This window comes from Camelus dromedarius, chromosome 1, assembly GCF_036321535.1.
Source record: "Camelus dromedarius isolate mCamDro1 chromosome 1, mCamDro1.pat, whole genome shotgun sequence".
Taxonomy (NCBI): Eukaryota; Metazoa; Chordata; class Mammalia; order Artiodactyla; family Camelidae; genus Camelus; species Camelus dromedarius.
In genome coordinates, this window is record NC_087436.1 from 48,876,353 (window position 1) to 48,895,126 (window position 18,774).

Consider the following 18,774-nt stretch of genomic DNA (forward strand, 5'->3'; position numbering starts at 1 on the left):
ACAAATTTTTTCCATATAAAACTTAGAATAAGTTTGTCTATATCTACTAAAAATCTTGCTCAATTTTGATAAAAATTCTGTTAAACCTATAGATAAAATTTGAGGAGAATTTGATTAAATTATTTAAAGTGTCACTTCAAGTGAAATCTTAAAAAGTAGAAACTTTTTTAAAGGTTTAAATTTAAAAGGCTTAAATAAGTAAAAATGTAATGTATTACTATACAATCACATTGATCCTCTAACAACTTGGGTTTGAACTGCACAGGTCCACTTACACATGGATTTTTTTCATGGTAAATAGTACAGTACTAACTCAATCTGTGGATGCAGAACTGCAGATACTAAAGGATGCTGTATACCAAAGGCTGACCATAAATTATACAGGGATCTCTGACTGCAGGGAGGATTGGCACTCTTAACCCCTGTGCTGTTCAAGGGTCAACTGCATAATAAAATTGTGCATTTTACATTGTTCTCTTTTTCTTAAACTCTTAACATGCCACATGAAGAAACTAAACCTTTTGAAATTCCACATGAAAAAAGTAAGACTGAAAAATAGAAACCTTTCTACTAGTCTTTATCTCATTATGTCACCTTCCTTTCAAATAAAGATTATAATAATCTATTAATTTTTTAAGTAAAAAAATTCACCTAATGGCTACTCATTAAAACCTATATAAAAATATTCCTACCACCAGAACTACCCCTCTTGTATTACCAAATACAATTAACTAGTAGCCTATAAATGACTAACATTTTTACATAAGGAATGCCTAACGCTATAATAGGAAGAATTTGCCTAGTAAAAATTTACCCACCTCTCTGCCAGTTTCAATTCCTTCTACTATTACTTTAGCTGACTTTTCTAAATTTCTACTAGAAAAGGAGATGAATTTAACACATGATCTGTTTTATATCATTCATATACATAATATATAATATAATATAATAAGCATGTGATATATCTCTATCTCTGTCTCAGTCTCTACAACTATATGTCAAGTATTTGGCACTGAATCAAAAGAGCACCACTAAGCAAACAGCAAACTTGTTCTTTGCAACTTTGTTATATTTTAAATGATTTAATATAAATTCTGTCCATATTTATATATACTGTCTTTTAGAGGCTTTTAGCTTCAGATTAAAATGCAGTTTAAATAAGAGAGTGTATTACTTTTGGTGAAGCACCAAAATGCTTGTTGAGAACCTCAGTCTTGAAAGAAGAGAAAACAGTTATAAATTTGTAGAGTTCTGAGTCAAATATGGTCAGGTTTTGGATTTCACAGCTAAGTATAACTTAGAGAAACGAAAAACATTTATATTAGAAAATTTTTTCCCCAGAAAGTGGGGAGGAAAAAAAACCTTTGATCTCATTCTCTTGGTGTGTTTTTAGTATTTTAAATGCCAAAAAGTTCCAAATGTAACAGCCTTACAATCTAAAGTTATTCAATATAAACAAAAAAAGTGTTGGAGAGACTATATCCTTACCTTGTCTCACAGGAGAATAATTTTTTAAAAGTAAGAAAACAAATATGCTAATTTTTTTGAGTCTCATCCAGTGTGGTGAAGTGGAAAAAAAATAAGACTCTGAGACTAGTATTTCAGGAAAAAGAAGTTTCTTGAAAGAGACAGCTACTCTTATTTACATTATCAAGGTATTTCTACTTTCAATTATATTTGCTAATATATTTGGCTTAAATTAGAAGTTTTCGTAGTTACCAAATGGTTCAGAGGTATGCATAAACTCTTATATTTGATGTACTCCATGCTAAAGGCCCCAAAATAACTTTTTTAGGTTATAAAAAAAAATTTAGAAAACTTTGATCTTGTTCATTTTGTTTTGGCGGTAAAAGTTTAAAATCAAAGCAGCCAACACATGCCCTACACCAGTTACCTATGGTAAGACTTCACAGTCTGTGGTCCTCAAAAGCAGCAGAAGCAGTATTAGTTGATATTTCTTAGAAATGAAAATTCTAGGGCCCCGCTCAGACTCTAGTGTAGGGCCCACCAATCTATTTTAACAAATGATTCTGATGGATGTCCTAGTTTGAAAAGTAATGGTTTAGGACAATGAAGTATTCTTACACCCTGACTAGAGGTCCTAAGACAAACTTTTATGTTTTATTTTCCCCAAAAAAGGGCAATGTTTATATTTACTGATGAGACAATTCTTTGTTATGGTGACCTTTTAGCATTCCTGGCTTTCTGGCACAAATAGCAAAATATAGTGCTATTTACCACATCCCTTAGGGTTAGTAAGAACCTTGTTAAGAATCACTGATAGAGGGAAAGGCTCTGTTTAGTCCTTCCTTTCTCCACCTTGGATACAACTCCCTCCAAAGACCTTGACCACATTCTTCCTTTGCTTACCTCAGTCACTTCTGCTGGAAAAGGAAAGGGTGATTTGGTTTGTTGAAGCATATAATAAAAGGGTGGAGGGAGGGCAGAGCCTTTGCACTGAGGCAAATTTTTACTAGTTACATCGTGTATCACTATCATATTTTATATTTTTCCTGATGTCAAGGATCAATTCATTCTTTTCAACCCCAAATATTATACAGAAAACAAATAGGGAAAAAAAGGGATTATTTCTAATGATTCTCATCAGGATAAGCTTTTAAATTTAAAAACTTTAGTCATCTATAATTGCTGTATGTAAAGTTTGATAAAAAGAAATATCTTATTCCTAATAGAGAATAATCTTCCACTAGGATTACAAAATTATACATTCCCTTAGAACCATAAATTCAATCAGTGGTTTATATAACAGTAACCAAAATATACCAGTTTGTAATTCTTGTTCTAAGAATTCATATATCTCTGTCCCTAGTAAATGAAATCTACTAGGTTTAAAGCCCTCTAGAAATGAGAGATCTTACTATATCCATCTAGTAAAACTCTGCTGTTCATTTTCTTTTTAACTCAGCTGTTAAGTATACACTCTAACCTGAGTGGCAGAGGGTGAGGGTGAACGAGTGGTGATGTTCAAGGTTTTTAGACACTATCCTCATATCAGTCTGCCTAGGAGTTAGTGCTCTCACACAGCTCAAAAGCAAAACTAAGGCCTCATGTATACCTAATTAGGCCATATTTCTAAGACAGTTGAACTCTGAATATAAGAATAGAAGAGATTATAACTGGAACAACACCTATGCAACTATTTTCTTGTTGCCTTTATCTTCTATAAGGTCATGCTTCTGACTCTGCTCCCTCCTTGATGATTGATGTGATTATTAGGGTCTAGGAGCAACTCCTAATACAGGAACCATTCACCTAAAAGGTACTGAAGAACAGAGAGGGCATAGGGAAATATCGATGGAGTGAATGGCTTAGAGCAGTTCTATTCTAGGTCTTCAGGCAAAAGACTACGTCTATTCCTTCCTTCATACTCAGAGGGCAAAAATTCAAAGAGCAAGGAAGAGGTGCCTCTGGACATAACAAAAGGAGTCCTCAGGCTCATACAGTATTTACCCTAGTTCATAAGAGTAGGAAATCACAATTATTTGAGGCCAAATGGTCATAAAGAATATGCAATTGCCTGGATCCTCTCAGAGCAGGAAACTGTTGACTGAAGATTTTCTATCAGGGGACACAATTAACATTAACTTAAACATTTAATTTTTCACTTTTCATAATTCATCTTCTGTAGAACCATCTGATCACAATTACCTGCATATACTCTGAATTCAAAGATGAAAATAACTGCAAACAAACTGGAATTCAACTTAGTAGTTGTACTTTTCACAGAGATAAGCATAAAGCAATACTGAAATTACCATTCACATAGTGGAGGACAGAACAAATGAACAAATCTATAAGTGATGTTGGGTGCTATAACTTTTACTGTTGGAAGAGGTAGACATAGATATTGAATTCAGAAAAACTAGGAAGGATCTTGTGGTACTGGATTAGAATGAAAGGTGTCAGTGTAATAGACATATATATAGGTACAGCAGTAGACATTGATGTGATGATTATGCATGTGTGTGTATGTAGATGTATGCATACATTCATCTACTTCCTAACAGATGTATCTGTATACACATCTCTCTGCTGAGAGAACCTAGAAGCAACAACACTGTTAGCAATGAGCATACCTAGTGCCCAAATCTAATTTTCTCAATACCATCCTCTACTAAAAGGAACCAGGGCTCTCTGGAGAAACAGCTGATTCTAGGGCTGGGGCCGGGAAATGACAAAATGAGCCTGTAATACTTCATTATGCCAGAAATTAAGGACATAGTCATACAATGGTTGGGGCATTTCCAAAGGCTCAGGAGCCAGCTTGAAGGCACTTACAACCTGGGACAACTTGAGCACTGAAATTAGTAAAGACAGTGATGGATTATAGCTCATTTAATAAACCAAAAGTTCATGAGTCAATAGACAGTAAGAGAAAGAGAGAAGGAGAGAAAGAAAAAGAAAAAAAGAAAAGTTTCTTATAGTAGAGTGGCAACTAACAAACATAGAAATATGATGGAGTTGAAAAATCACCATTTTGAAACTACCATAGGCAAGAAGCATTAAATGAATATAAATCAGTGAGTGAAATTTTGAAAAGAAATAAGATATTATGTAGCCTCAAATATTTATCTCTCCACAAACTACTTATTAATTCAATAGAGCAAAATAGTAACATTACAGTAGAGGCACCTGGCAGACACCACCTTCAGCAAATGACCAAAGTCAATATCACTGAGCCCAAACTGACATAATATGCCTCCTGATAATGAGGCACTAAGAAAGACGCAGTATCATTTCTGTGGTGTTCCTGCCCAAAATGCATAACTTGAATCTAATCATGAGGAAACATTAGACAAATCCAAACTGAGAGACAGTATACAAAAAACTGGCCTGAACTCTTCAATAAAGTCTATGTTATATGAAAGACAAAGAAAGGCTGAGAAATTGTTTCACATAAAAGGAAAGTAAAGAAACATGACAACTAAATGTACTACAATCTACTGGATGGTAGGATAGATAATAGTATTACTGAATTAAATACCCTGTTTTGATCATTGTACTATGGCAATGTAAGAAAATGTTCTTGTTCTTAAAGGAGATAGTTAAGTATTTAGAAGCAGAGTCATGATGTCTGCAACTTACTCCCAAACAGTCCATGAAAAATATAATAATAATGACATAACAATAAGAATGGTGATGTATATTAAATATTCAGTTCTCTTTTCTTAAAACTAAATAATCTCAATTATTTTAGTCTTTTAAATTTATATAAGACAAAATAATTGTCTGGTTTAAATAGAAATTTGGGAAGTTAAAAAAAAAGGATCTGCAGTCTCAATCCAATTCAATTTAATAAAAAATTATTGAGAACCTATCCACAGGGGTCCTTTATTTAAAGAGCTCACAGTCTATTGGAGAAGGAAAACATGCATATAAATATAGTGTAAAAGAAGTGTACTATAAGCATTCTAAATGAAGCGTAAGTAAGTACTAAAGAAATGTTGAGAGGGAATGCTAATTCTGACTGCTATATTAGTATTATTTAACACTTATTATTTACAGTTAGGCACTGTACTAAGTGTTTTATATATTCATTGAATATACCAACAATTTTATAAGGTAGGTATTATTATTATCCCCATTCTGCAGATGAGATCACTGAAGTACAGAGAGTTGTCAGTTTGAGAATACAGAGAATTCAGAGATTCTAGCTGAGGATCTGGCCATAGGTTATCTAGCTAGCTAAATGGTAGCTCTGATTTCAAACTCAAGCAGGCTGACTTCATAACCCATGCAGAAGGCTCAATGAAAGCAGCAGCATTTGCCTTGATCCTTAAAAGATGAATACAATTTCAGTGGAATGGGAAATGGAAAGAAGAGTATTCAAGGCTGGAGGAAAAATGAAGGTGAAGGCATGGAGGTAGCAAATATAGATTGTATAATGGAAGCAGTAAAAAGTTCAGGGAATGGTTTGTAAGATGGAGGAAGAAAAATGGATGACAGCAGAGGATGAGAGATTAGATAGGCTTACAAAATATACGAGACACCATCATGAGAATTAATACAGTCTTTGATGGTAAAGAAGCTGATTCTTATAAAATGCACCACAATCTTGATATAACTCAGTGGAGTCAGTATAAGGAGTCAGTCTTTGAAACACCCAAACGATACCTTATTATAATAAATTTCTCATAAAAGACAGTACCAGAAGACAAATCGTCAGAACATGTGTGTAGTGACCTCCACACCACTATGTACAATAATTTCATTTCACAAAGGTTCTATTACTATGCAATATGGAAACTGCCAGACTTGAAAACAGAAAATCTAAAATGACACAATTCTACCTTAGCTAACAAGACTATAAACCTTTTAAGAAACAGTGAATAAAACGTGAGTGAGCCATGTAGCTCTGCTGTTATAATTCCATCTTTGTCATTATATTTATGAAAATAAGGTGATCCAATTAAAGGGATATAATGAGTAATATATTCCATGAACTCCATTAGCTATGCACTTCTAACCAGTAAAACGACCAGATATGAATGCTTAATGTCAAATTTTGAGTTGGTAGCAAATGTAATTTGAGTGCTCATATTAATAAGTGAAAATATTCTTTTGCCTTCACAGTAAATTAATTATAGAGCAAAACATGTGGCACTTAAAAAGTTGTTTCCATTTCTTAATATAAATATTAATAAAAATCTCATTTTTATTTAGTAAATTATAGGTTTAACTCCTTCAGAATCTATACTATAACTGAAGAGTATACAAAATATAATTGCATGTATAATAAAGACAAACATTTAAATTTTGTAAAATGTCAAAAATTCTTAAAACATTAACAAATTCATTAGTGACTATTTTTCAAATATTTAATAAAACACCAAAAAATGGATTTCATTTTTATAAAATATCTTTGCAGCAGAGTTCTTAACTATCCAACATAATCTTCCAGTTTGGAAGAATTCTAATTCTAATCTAACTCTTGACTGACAGAACAGAATTCATCAGTGAGATACAGGCAATATTAGGAAGCAGCATAGAAAAGATGAATACAAAAAAGAAAGAGCATTTGAAAAATGATTTTCAAAGAGCATATGATTTCAAAGAGCATTTGAAAAATCAAAACTTATATTTGGCTTAGTATAAAACTAAAGAATATGTGAAGATCTAATAAATAGAACAGTGAGCTATAAAAAAGTTCTTCACCTAAACAATAGCTAAAAGGGCATTTAAAATTCAACAATCATCCTTTACACGTACAACTGGATTTCTGAGAGTAAGGAAAACCCATAGGGCCTTAAAAAGGGGGAAAGGAACTAAAAAGCACTGTAATTATCTTGAACTGACACCACAGCTGCCTGGAAGGTATTTGCTGGGATCCAGGCTTTAACAGCTAGACAAAGAAGACAGGCTAGTCCTTGACCCCTAGCATGGTGGAGAGTTGAAACTGGTATCACTACATGAAAGCCGAAACCTTGAAAAGCTATATTCATTATGAAAAGATGCATTTCAAAAAAAAAAAAAAAAAGTTCCATCAAACAGCAAAGGAAGACGATAAAAGTAAACTTTTCTGTTTAAACCTCAGCCCCAGATAGAAAAGGCTGAAGGAATCTCAATCTGAAAAACTAATGATAAGTTCTAGTGCCTTCAGTTCTATACTTCAAGATGCCTCACACAAACAAACATTAACTATTTCTGTGGGAATTCATTCCTAACCCAAGCCCCACAAGATTCTCAGATTTAGGTAACCCCAAAAATGAACTTATAATCGAAAATTACAAAACTAACAGGGAAACAGAGCCAGTAGTCAAGTCAATAGAAACAACAAACAACGGAACTAGACTTCTATGGGCATCAGCTATTAGAAACAACAAATACAGATTATAAAATCACTATGTTTACAAATTATAGCAAGAGGAAATTGAACATGAGCAGGGAAAAGTGTATTATCAAAGCAAACAAACCAAATATAATTTCTAGCAATAAAAAATATAATTATTTAACTGAAAACCTAACTATCAAAATATTTTTTTCAAATAACATTTTAAACAGTTGGGGGAAAATCATTATGAACTGCTTATTAGATGATCAACGAATTTTTGTTGATTTTTATTAAGTGTGATGACATGGAGATTATTTAAGATGTCAATATTTTTTAGATGGTCATACTATAGTCTGACATGTTATCTGGGATAAGCTTCAAAATACTTCTGCAAAGAAAAATAAAAGGAATAGATGAAGCAAATGTAGGAAAATGTGGGAAATATTAAATTGAAGCAATGTGTATATGTAAAATTTTTAGAATAAAAATAAAATAAAAATGCAATGGATAGTATAATCATATCGTTGGATATAGCCAAAGAGAGAACTAGAGATCTAGAAGATGGATCTGAACAGCGTATCCAGATTACAAGTAAAATTCAAAAAAGAAGGAAAAAACTCACCTTCCTTTGGGCTCACTGCTGCAGGAAGAGTATCCCAATCAAGGGTCCAAGTAGGGCAAGGGTGGGGAGAAAACATCACTTCAATGCCTTTTTCCTGAAAAAGGAGATAGGCCCTTTCCAAATTAATGAATTAATAAAATCCTGTTATGTTCTAAAGACCAAATTTCTAGTTTCTATACTGGCAAGGAGGAATATAAATTTTAATAATCATCAGGTATTCCTCAAAATACTTAGTTACATAAGAAATGGTATGTTGAGTTTCTTGACAGCTCAATTACTTTACTATAAATTATTATTAAATTTCCTATTTAAAATATTACTGAAGCAACACAGAAGTAATAAGCTACCTAGAAATATATTGGGTGTCAAAGAGAAAAGTCACCTGAGGATAAAAGTTTTTATCAGAAACAATCCACATAATCAAAAACTGACTCTGCATATTTCCATCAAGATCTGTCTTGAATTATATGAAAATTGTCCCTGCCTAGGAGCTATATTTAAAGGACCAAAAAGTCCCCACTTCAACATTCACCCAACGTTATCATACATACTAGCCTTCTACAAGTACCTACAAAGTCTCTAGAAAAGGATCCTTTTGTTTTAACCAAATGGTTCCCAATATTTTAAAAAAATGATCATTATCCTTCAATACATAAAAACATTCTCAGATCCCTTCCCCATGTAAAACTTTGTGCATTTACTTATTTGATCTACAGACAGTGGCTTGGCACACACATGGATTCCCAGATCCTTTCCAATCATATTCTGTCCACAGCCCATAGGATACATATACATGGTTCATGAATTTATCTTCAGGAATATCTATTCAAAACAAAAATCCCTGAGAATCTATCATTAGCCCTTTGTAGTTAGTTTATGAGATTACTTTCTATTGTGAAAACCAGCTGAATTCCAGTTCCAAAGGAAATAGTACAAAAATTCTTTTGTTGGGGTAGAGCTGCATCTATAGGTAGAGACGTCTAGAGGACTTCCTTGCCTTCAGAAAGATAAACATATCTCTCTGACATCATCTACTTCTCCCCTACCTCCCTTATTCTAGTCTAGCCATACTGAGCTTCTTGCTATTCCTCATTTCACCAAACTCATTCCCATCTTAGGGTCTTGCCCCATGCCCATTAGCACTCTCCATTCTCCCCCCATAGCTCCCTGCCCTGGGCAGCTACTGATCCATTTTCTGTCTCTGTAGATTTGCTCAGGGTCTTAATAGTTGGAACCTCTGCCTAGGACACTTCCTCCAAATTCTCAAATGTTCATTCAGGTTATTTGCTCAATGTCTTCACCTCATCAGATAATCCTTCCTTATCACCCTATCTAAAAAACTATCCTGACCTCCATCACTTCCATCCTCCTCATCCTATGTTACTTTTTTATAGCACTTATCATTACTTAATGTGCTACATACACATTTATTTGTTTTTCTCTTTATTTAGCTACCTCACCAGAATGTAAGCTCCCTGGGGGCAGTCCAATTTGTTCCTCATATATCCAACATTCAAAACAGTGTCTGAAGTTTAGTAAAAACATATACCTTTTTTTGACTGAGTAAATAAATAAATTTAGAACATCTGGAAAATAAGGGGGATTTGGGAGGCAAGATTGTGCCAAAGAAAACAGAAGGAAAAAAGGTGAGATGTGATTGTTAGAAAAGTTTCCTGTTTTATACATTCACTTAGTGCCAATTTCATGTGTCCTCATGGAATCGGCAAAAAACCCCAAAACACACACAAAAACTCCCCAAAATGCCTAACTATACAGAAATGAAAAGTAACAGTATAAATAAAATACCTTCACAGAATATAGTAAATTGATATAATATTGTCTTTCAAATATATATGACAATAAACTTGCTGGTAAGTAGCAAAAATAATGGCATATTAAAAAGGAAAATGATGAGGGGAGGGTAGAGCTCAGTGGCAGAGCATGTGCTTAGCATGCATGCAGTCCTGGGTTCAATCCCCAGAGCCTCCATTAGAAACAAACAAAGAAACAAACCTAATTACCACCCCCAAAATAAAAAGGAAAATGTATTGCATACAATACACACTATCAAGTTAGAACTGAATGAAAATGGAAAGTTTAAGTTATTTTCATATTTGAACATTCTTTTTTTTTAATTGAAGATGCAATCTCCCAAGCAACTTTTATACAATCATAAGATTTAAAATCAGAAATGAATCATACAGAATGTGTACTGCTCTCCAAATTTTAAAAGGAGAAATTGAGAGCCTTTGGTTAAATGACTTACTGAAGGTAATAATGTTAACTTAGCTACAAAGCTGGGAGAACCCAAGTCACTTGGTCCCTAGCATAGCTTTCCCATGGGCTGTTCCCAAAGCAATGACTGAGAGTCTCAGTCTCAGAGACTGAGAGTGGCAGATCATTTTTGAGAAACATGGAACTCTCTGACAGATGATTCAGGCTCAAGGACTCCCCACTGACTTGAGAAAACTTTCTTAGAACTGCACAGAAGTCTGACTTTTCTGACTCAATCTTCCTATCTTTCCTGTCTTCATGCACAGGGATCAAACCTGCATCACATTCTGAAGGCCCTCCCAGCCTCCTCTGGCTGCCTCTCCACTTCCCCTCACTGAAGCTGCTTCCTTCAGTACACTGCTTGCTCCCTATCTTGGAATTTGTTTCTTAGAGGACCTGAACTAACACATCCCCTATAAATTAAAAATTCAAGATTCCTTTATATTTTCACATTATTACAAAAAGACTTATTTTTATAATTGTCTATTAACTTTTTTCTGACTTTGAATTTTAGTTATCTCTCTTTTTTATAAATATTTTTAAACAGTTCAAATGTAAATGCCTTTCCTAATGTCATTTTATTGTTGGAAGAGCATAGGTAGAAAAATCTGAATTACCAATTTTTTTCAAGATTCTGCATAAGTATGAATTAAAGGTATAGATTTTTGGTTTGTGGAAATTTTAAAAATTAGTATTTTAATACAAAGATTACTCTCTTGACAATTATTTTTAAAAAAACACTCAGGAGGTAATGAGAGATTACTGAACAGTACAACCAACTGATCAAGACACATCAAACTTTGGATCTGCTTTGATACCTGATATCTTCTATAACCAACTATACCAGCCTGTTTCATAGTTTCATCACTAGGCTAACAAAGCTTAGCTGAAGAGATAAAGGGCTGGTATCACTACTAAAATCTTCCTGTGCTTTTCCAAATCAGCAAACTTTATGTTAAGTATAGAATTTAAATACTTCCTAACTCAAGTATTTCCGATACAACTCAGATGACTAGCTCAAACTACTTCACAAATTCTCTATTCAAATAATTCTTCAAATAGTCTAAGTTAAAAACAACACACTTTTGCAAATTTTTTGAATGATAGAGAAAAGAGAGCTTATTGGCAAAAACTTTTACAATTAGTACTATTAGAAACAAATTATGCTGCAAAGACAGAAAAATCATGTGTTCTTATTATATAAAAAGTCACTAAAATCAAAGAATAAAGTTAAGACAATTCAAAGAATTCAAAAATCTTAAATTTAGACAAAATCTTGGAATGTAAACTGAGATAATCATCTTTATATTTCTTTAATTCAAATCATCACCTCAAAATTAAAAAAACTGAGACCAAGTCCTTGCAACAGAAAAACATCAGGTTAAAACAATAAACTTGACCACACATAATATGCTCTTGGTGTCTTAGATTAAAAAAAAGCTTTGAGAAAAATATTTAAAAAAAAAAATATATATATAGACTTATTTGATTCCAAAGACACACAATATTAAAAATCTTCAATTTACCACATTTCACTTAAATGAAAAGACTAGCAGAAATATTAATTGGTCAAGAGTGATATAAATAAAATTTATAACAGAAGTGTGAACAGATGATTGCAAGTTGGGGTAGGATGCTCAGCAACATTACCACATGGAATCCTTCAAACAAGACTTTAATAAAACCAACTTAAGTACCATTAACTTGGTCATAGTGGGTCGTGGTCCTCCTATAAATAAAGGATCACTTTGCTCCTCTATACATGGGGCCTCATCTAAGTTTGGATGGTGTTCATTTGAGGTGGTCTGCAACTGTGGTAAATGGAGAAACTGGATCCCACACTGGGAAGCCGCTGTTTTTACTCTTGGCACTTCCTGAATCCTCTGGTACCAGGCGGCCAGCAGTGGAAATTCTACCAGCTTTTCCGAAAGTTTCTTACAGATAATTACCTAGGCAGAAAAAGAATGAAAACACATTATTATATATTTTTGTGTGTTATAAGAGTTGATTGAGGTAACTTTACAATTCACACATTTTAAGTTTACAGTTCAAATGAGTTTTGGTAAATTTAGTTTTACAACTACAGCAATAATCCAATATTAGAACACTCAACATCACACCAAAAAGTTCCCTTGTGACCATTTACAATCAATCTCTGCTCCCTAATCAGTTACAAGAGACCTCTGCTCTGCTTTTCATGTGTCTAGTTTTGCCTTTCCTGAAATTTCGTATAAATGGAATCACAAAATGTGACTTTTTCCTCTTAGCAATGTGTTTTTGAGATTCATCCATATAGTTGCAATTAATTATCAGTAGTTTGTTTCTTTTTATTAGGATGCAGCTTTTAAAGGTTTTTATTTACACAAATTAGAAACATTTGAACCATCACCCCTGATGTAAATTAGTATCTGTTTTCTCTTGGTCAGATGCTTTCTCCCTAGCACCACCACCAAACTTCAATTTCTTTCAAAATTAGAATGTTCTTGCTTCTTTGTGAGACACTGAATGCTGTTTCCATAGAAACAGTTATTTTACAAACTGATTATGACTTATGATTATGAAGAGATAAAGTAAAAAGGTCAAGTCATAGAAAATCTCTACAAATATATCTAGCAATAATCAGTGCCAAAACAGGAGCCAGAAAGAACAAAATTAAAGAAAAAACTCATACACATATATAATTTACTCTATTTTAAACGGGCTTTAAGTTTAAATAAGAATTGATTATAAGCATAGGTTTGTTTAACTCTCTTTGTATACTTACTACAAGCACTTAAAACACTGCCTTGCAGAAATTACTCTGAATGAATGAACAAATGATCAAGGAACCATTTTTTGCTCTCAAAGAATGATCCATTAAATTAGCATTTTTCAAACTGCTGTTTATGACCTATTGTGAGGTTTTAAAATCAATACAGTAGGTTTTTTTAAAAAATGAAATAAAATAGAAAATATCAGAGTACATAGCATGTAGTAAGGTGGGTTATTTTCTAAGTGTTTCTAAGTATATATATTAACATATATAATACAAAGATATATATTTATATGTTCAGTCACCTTGTAAAATGCATTATTTACTGTGAAAGTAAAAAAGTTTGAAAAATACTGTCTGAATGGTACTCTGGGAGCCAAAAAGTTTGTAATTCTCACCGAAATACTTAATTGCCTGGAAATAGATTATGTGCTAAAGAAATTGAGCTTTAAGCCATGGTAAATTAATCAAATAAGTAAGCATCCTTACTCCCCTTGGTAGTGATTTATTCTTATTTGTTAGACACATACAGCATCTTTTCTTCCTTCTGAAAATAAGTTGTGATTAAGTAACAATAATTCATGTTTTTTAAAAAAAATGAGGTGTTTTACTCTGCAGGACAGGTCATCCCGTTCAATCAACATGCCAGGCTGCTCTGCTGATATCCAGACAGCTCAGCAGGTAATGCACCACATTCATTACACCTAAGAAGATATATTTAAGGAGGAGGCTAATGAAAATATGTGAAATGAAAATTAAATTTGTTCCTAAGAAATGATTTTTTAAAATGTTACCTGGCTGACAAGATCAAAACCATTATATATATCAGAGTTACTTAAGGACAAGAAAATAAGAGCATTTATTCTTAAAATAATGGTAAAAAATTATTGCTATCAAGACCATAAAATGAAATCCTAGTGGCTTTGTAGTTAATTTTAATAAGGGGCAGAAGAACGTGTATGAATAAAAAGAGAAGCAATATGTTAAACCTATTCAAAATATCTCCTCCTCTGCATTACTTATTAATAAAGCATTTTGTACTTCTTTTACATCATTTCCTTAGTCATGTACTTCAAAAATATGTCATCACTGACAAATGTTTAGGTGAGCACTGTAAGCAGTATAAAAATAGTAAACAGCCTATCTAAGTGGAAATACCATTCCAGTTTTGTGTTTTTCCTAACAGTCTAGAACTCTGGTGGGTCAAATCTGAAAATTCCTAAGGACCTAAGGCATAGGATAGGATATGGAAAATATAAATTAACCACTAAATGGCATCCATGATTTTTGCAACATGCTAGCCAATAGAGAGATCCCCATTTTATTCTCAGTTTGATCCCAGTGGGAACACCGAAAGAGGTATTTAACATAGATATTTTTGCTCAAAAACCAATTTCTACAATGATTTTATCAATAAATGTTTTAAAAAACTCAATTCAAAGCATTAGAAGTTAAAATGTAGTAAGTTAAATCATAAATGTTCAAGTTACAAAAATATTTCATGAAGTGGCAACTTCTCTTCCAGAAGTAGAATAATCTTTTAAATAGTTCTATCAGAGTGTACCTGCTTATTAGCAGTAAGTTAAAAATAATTATAAAACTTTCTAGTATCAGAGAACAGCAAGATTTGCCTTCAAATGGCTATTCATTATTTCTCCCAGATGTTTGCTATTCTGTATGGTAGAATATTCTAGCAAATAAATTAAAGGAGGGGGAATGATAAGAAGTGTGCATTTTAATTGATTCCTTTTTAATCCATTCCTAAAACTTTCCAGAGGAGAGGGCTTTGTGAGGCACCTTCCATGAAGAAGTGCTGGGCTATTAGGGGTTAACTTTGCAATCTAATATCCTATGAAGAGGGAGAGGAGCTGGGAGCAGAGATTTAGACATAACACCTCAGCCTCTCTCTCTGCAATTGTTTTTCATATTTGGCTTTATTCTGCTTAACAAAACTAGGTATTTTCCCTAACTCTTCTATTTTTGACCTCTGGTATTCCAAACCTTGAATTAGCAAAATTGACTGCTCTTTCATATTCTTGACCTTACTCCTGTGGCTAAATATCCTGGCCCTAGATTCAGCTCTGTGTTTCCGATCCAGACCTAGTAACTTGACCTTCATTCCTGGTCATGAACTTGATCTTGATTCCGATCATTTGGACTGCCACTCCATCACCTCAATGTGTGTTAATAATGCAAGATTAAAGGCTCAGCATCACAGCCACCATCTGAACTGAAACGGCTGCTTCATAACCCAGGATGACTTACAAGAGAAAAACAAATATAACAGAAATAACATCAAAGCTTTGGCAAAGAAAGATTAATTCCTGAAAGAAAATGTGATGATCCAGGAAAAATACAAACAAACAAAGGAAAATATTTAGAGAATTAGTTTACATATAAATGTTGAAACAGAAGAATTTAATCATAGAATATATGTAATAGAAAAGGCTGAGTGTACCAGTTTTCTGCTATTTTAACCAGAGATGAGAACAGAGTTCCTTAGTAGTATTAGGTAGATTTACTCAGCAGAAGACAGGTTAATGGTCCACCTCACTGAAGAGGGGGAAAAAAACATCCTCTCAGTTAGGAATACTTCCACATCAACTGATTCTAATCAGGTAAATAGTATTCAAATTAAGCTAAAATCAAATGCAAATGAGCTAAAGATGGATGTCTGGATAAAGATGGATGTCTGGATAATAGCAGGTGAGAATTCTACCACTGAACCACCAATGCCCAGCATGTATGTATGGATACTGATCTAAAAATCACCTTTATGCAGGTGAATCCAAATTTTTATGTTTTGTTGCATTTGAAAGCAAGTACTCAAGTCTTCTCTGTCACCTTGTTTTATTTTCCTTGTAGCACTTACCATTATTTGAATATATGTAATTTATTTGTCTACTTTTTCATTTTTATCTTCCCCTATTAGAATATTAACTCCATATGGGCTGGGATCATACCTGTCTTCTTCATCACTGTATTCCTAGTGCATACAACAGTGCCTGACATATGTAGTAGGCTTTCAATGAATTTCTCAAATGAATGAACTATGTTTATGCCACTTTGATTTAACTTTTATGAAATTAGGAACAAACAGTTATCTAAGAAGACCAGGAAGCCATTAAAACCAACCGCATTTCATAATGTGCATAATATGACTGCTCTAATAACCAAAGTAAGTAATAAGCACATGGGGGTGGGGTGGGGTGTTAAGGGGGTGAGGACTATCAGAGATAAAGAGAATTTAGAAATCATTTGACTAGGGGGAAAATAGTCTATTTTCTTCCCACCCAGCTCCATGGACAACATGAATACACATGACAATTACAATACTAATCAATGTCTAAACGATTCCTGTATTTCTTTTTCCATATCCTTTAATTTTGAAGTTATTTTGGTTTCTAACATTGTTTTGTTTCCATTTTGAAGAGAAATATTCTTTAAGAAAATGCCAATTGATTAATACCACCTAACTTATCAGTGAGGAACTCATCTCCAAATATATAGATTTTCATTAGAAATCTTTTCTCATCTGTCAGTAGAGATTCCTGAAGTGCTGGTGATGTATAATCAGAATGAAATCTGATATCTGATTCCTTAGGAAAGCAAAGGGTGAAATGCTTCAAAGCAGAAAAATGCAGCTCTGGAAAGCCAACTGGAAAGCTGCAGAGCTCTAGCTTCCCACGTTCACTCTGATATTATTTGTACCTTGGGTTTTTTTTGTTTTTTTTTTTACCTACAAAGACAGACAAAAGACAAAAAAAAAAAAAAAAACCAAACACATATATATGTATATGTACCTGTTCTAGGAGAGAAAACTTTCCATTTATAATCTCCAACAACACTGAATACCACTGCCAGCTATATAATCTTATTGAGCACAGAGATGAGGGTAAAATTTTTCTGATTTACTAGTATCTAAAATAATGAAATTAGTATTTTAAGTGACTACTTAATTATAAAATACAGCTGACAAGAGATTTTGGTATTTTAATACTGGAACCTCTAATATTAGCAGGTAATCACAAGAGCAATTTAAAATTAATAATCATAACAATTGCTAACATTTTAGCAACTCAAAACTAAAAGTCATAATAATTAGTAACAATACTGAAAGCAACCATGTGCCAAAACATGTTCAGACTTTACAACAATTTGTCATTTGTTCCTCACACGGATCCTATTAGATGGGTACTATTATCATCTCTATTTTACAAATAAGAAAATGGAGAAGATTAATTAATCACTTGCCCAGAAGCATAATGATAGTAAGAAACGGAATAGGGATTCAAACCTGGGCAGTCCTACAGACTGAAACTTATAGTAGTGTACCCATTCCTGGTAAACCTTACCAAGAAGTGATGGATACAAGGCAAGAGCACAATATCTGCCAGAGTGAAGTACAGGCCTTCCGCAAACACATGCTCCAGGGGTGGAAGGTCAGAGGCTTTTGCTTTTCTGATGTGAGAAGGCTCCCTGTTGGCAGGAGCAGGGTCCTCGTGTACTGTGAGCTTCGCGAAGGCCACTTTCAGTTCCAGGCTCTCAGGGGAAGAGTCCATCTCCTCCGATGACCCCTGTCTGTGGTCCTTGCTCTGTGCTTTTTCCTTGGCCAGGGAAGGCCTGACTCCAGCAGCTTTCTGCTGCTTCAGCTTCTGCCGCCGGAGTTTGTCATCGTTATGCACTCTCACAGGCTCACTAAGCTTTCTTTCTAGCTCTAATATTTCTGCAGGGATAGTTGGGGGCTGGTCAGAAGATTCTTTGAGAAAATTCTCAACAGCTAAAGGAATGGTAAGTTCGCATAGCCTGGTCCACTGACTAACCTACAAAATAAAACAAGAAATGACAGGATTATTTACTTTCAGTATAGCTAGAAGAAAAATAACTTTCTGTTGGGAAATAAGACTGGTCTGGTGTATTTAAGTCTTGAGCTAAACCATCCCTGGGCGAGGCTTTTATGTTCTATCAAGAGATATATTACAGTGCTTCAGAAGTGATAACATTAAACAATGGAGGTTTAGCACTCCTGTATAATACATACTATCTTTCTGTATTCTCTTACTGAATAAATTCTTGCTTCCCAAAACCTTTAAAGTACACTCCCCACTAAAACAGCTGGGTTTCCGAAACATTGCTACTTCCGCTCCTGATCATATGTAAAATTTCCTTTAAAAATCCTTAACATAACTAAAAGGTAAAAAAAGAAGTCATTCCCTAAAAATAATGTCTCTAAACTTCATAAATTAAATCTTAAATTCTTGTTTTTCAACACTGAACTGAAATATCGGTATACACAGAGGGCTGCTTTATTTCATTGGTTGCTGTAGTTTTTTT

At 33.6% G+C, this 18,774-nt stretch overlaps 1 protein-coding gene across 1 annotated transcript in view; it reads right to left on the reverse strand.

Annotated features, from left to right (window-relative positions):
• Nucleotides 1-18,774, reverse strand: part of GSTCD (glutathione S-transferase C-terminal domain containing) — a 117,181-nt gene that overhangs the window by 88,883 nt on the left and 9,524 nt on the right. Inside the window, exons 4-6 of the mRNA XM_010980667.3 lie at nucleotides 17,796-18,263; nucleotides 12,386-12,637; nucleotides 8,415-8,508 (exon numbers count right to left, since the gene is read on the reverse strand). Of these exons, the coding sequence (XP_010978969.1) occupies nucleotides 8,415-8,508; nucleotides 12,386-12,637; nucleotides 17,796-18,263 (814 nt within the window). The remainder of the gene's footprint in view (nucleotides 1-8,414; nucleotides 8,509-12,385; nucleotides 12,638-17,795; nucleotides 18,264-18,774) is intronic.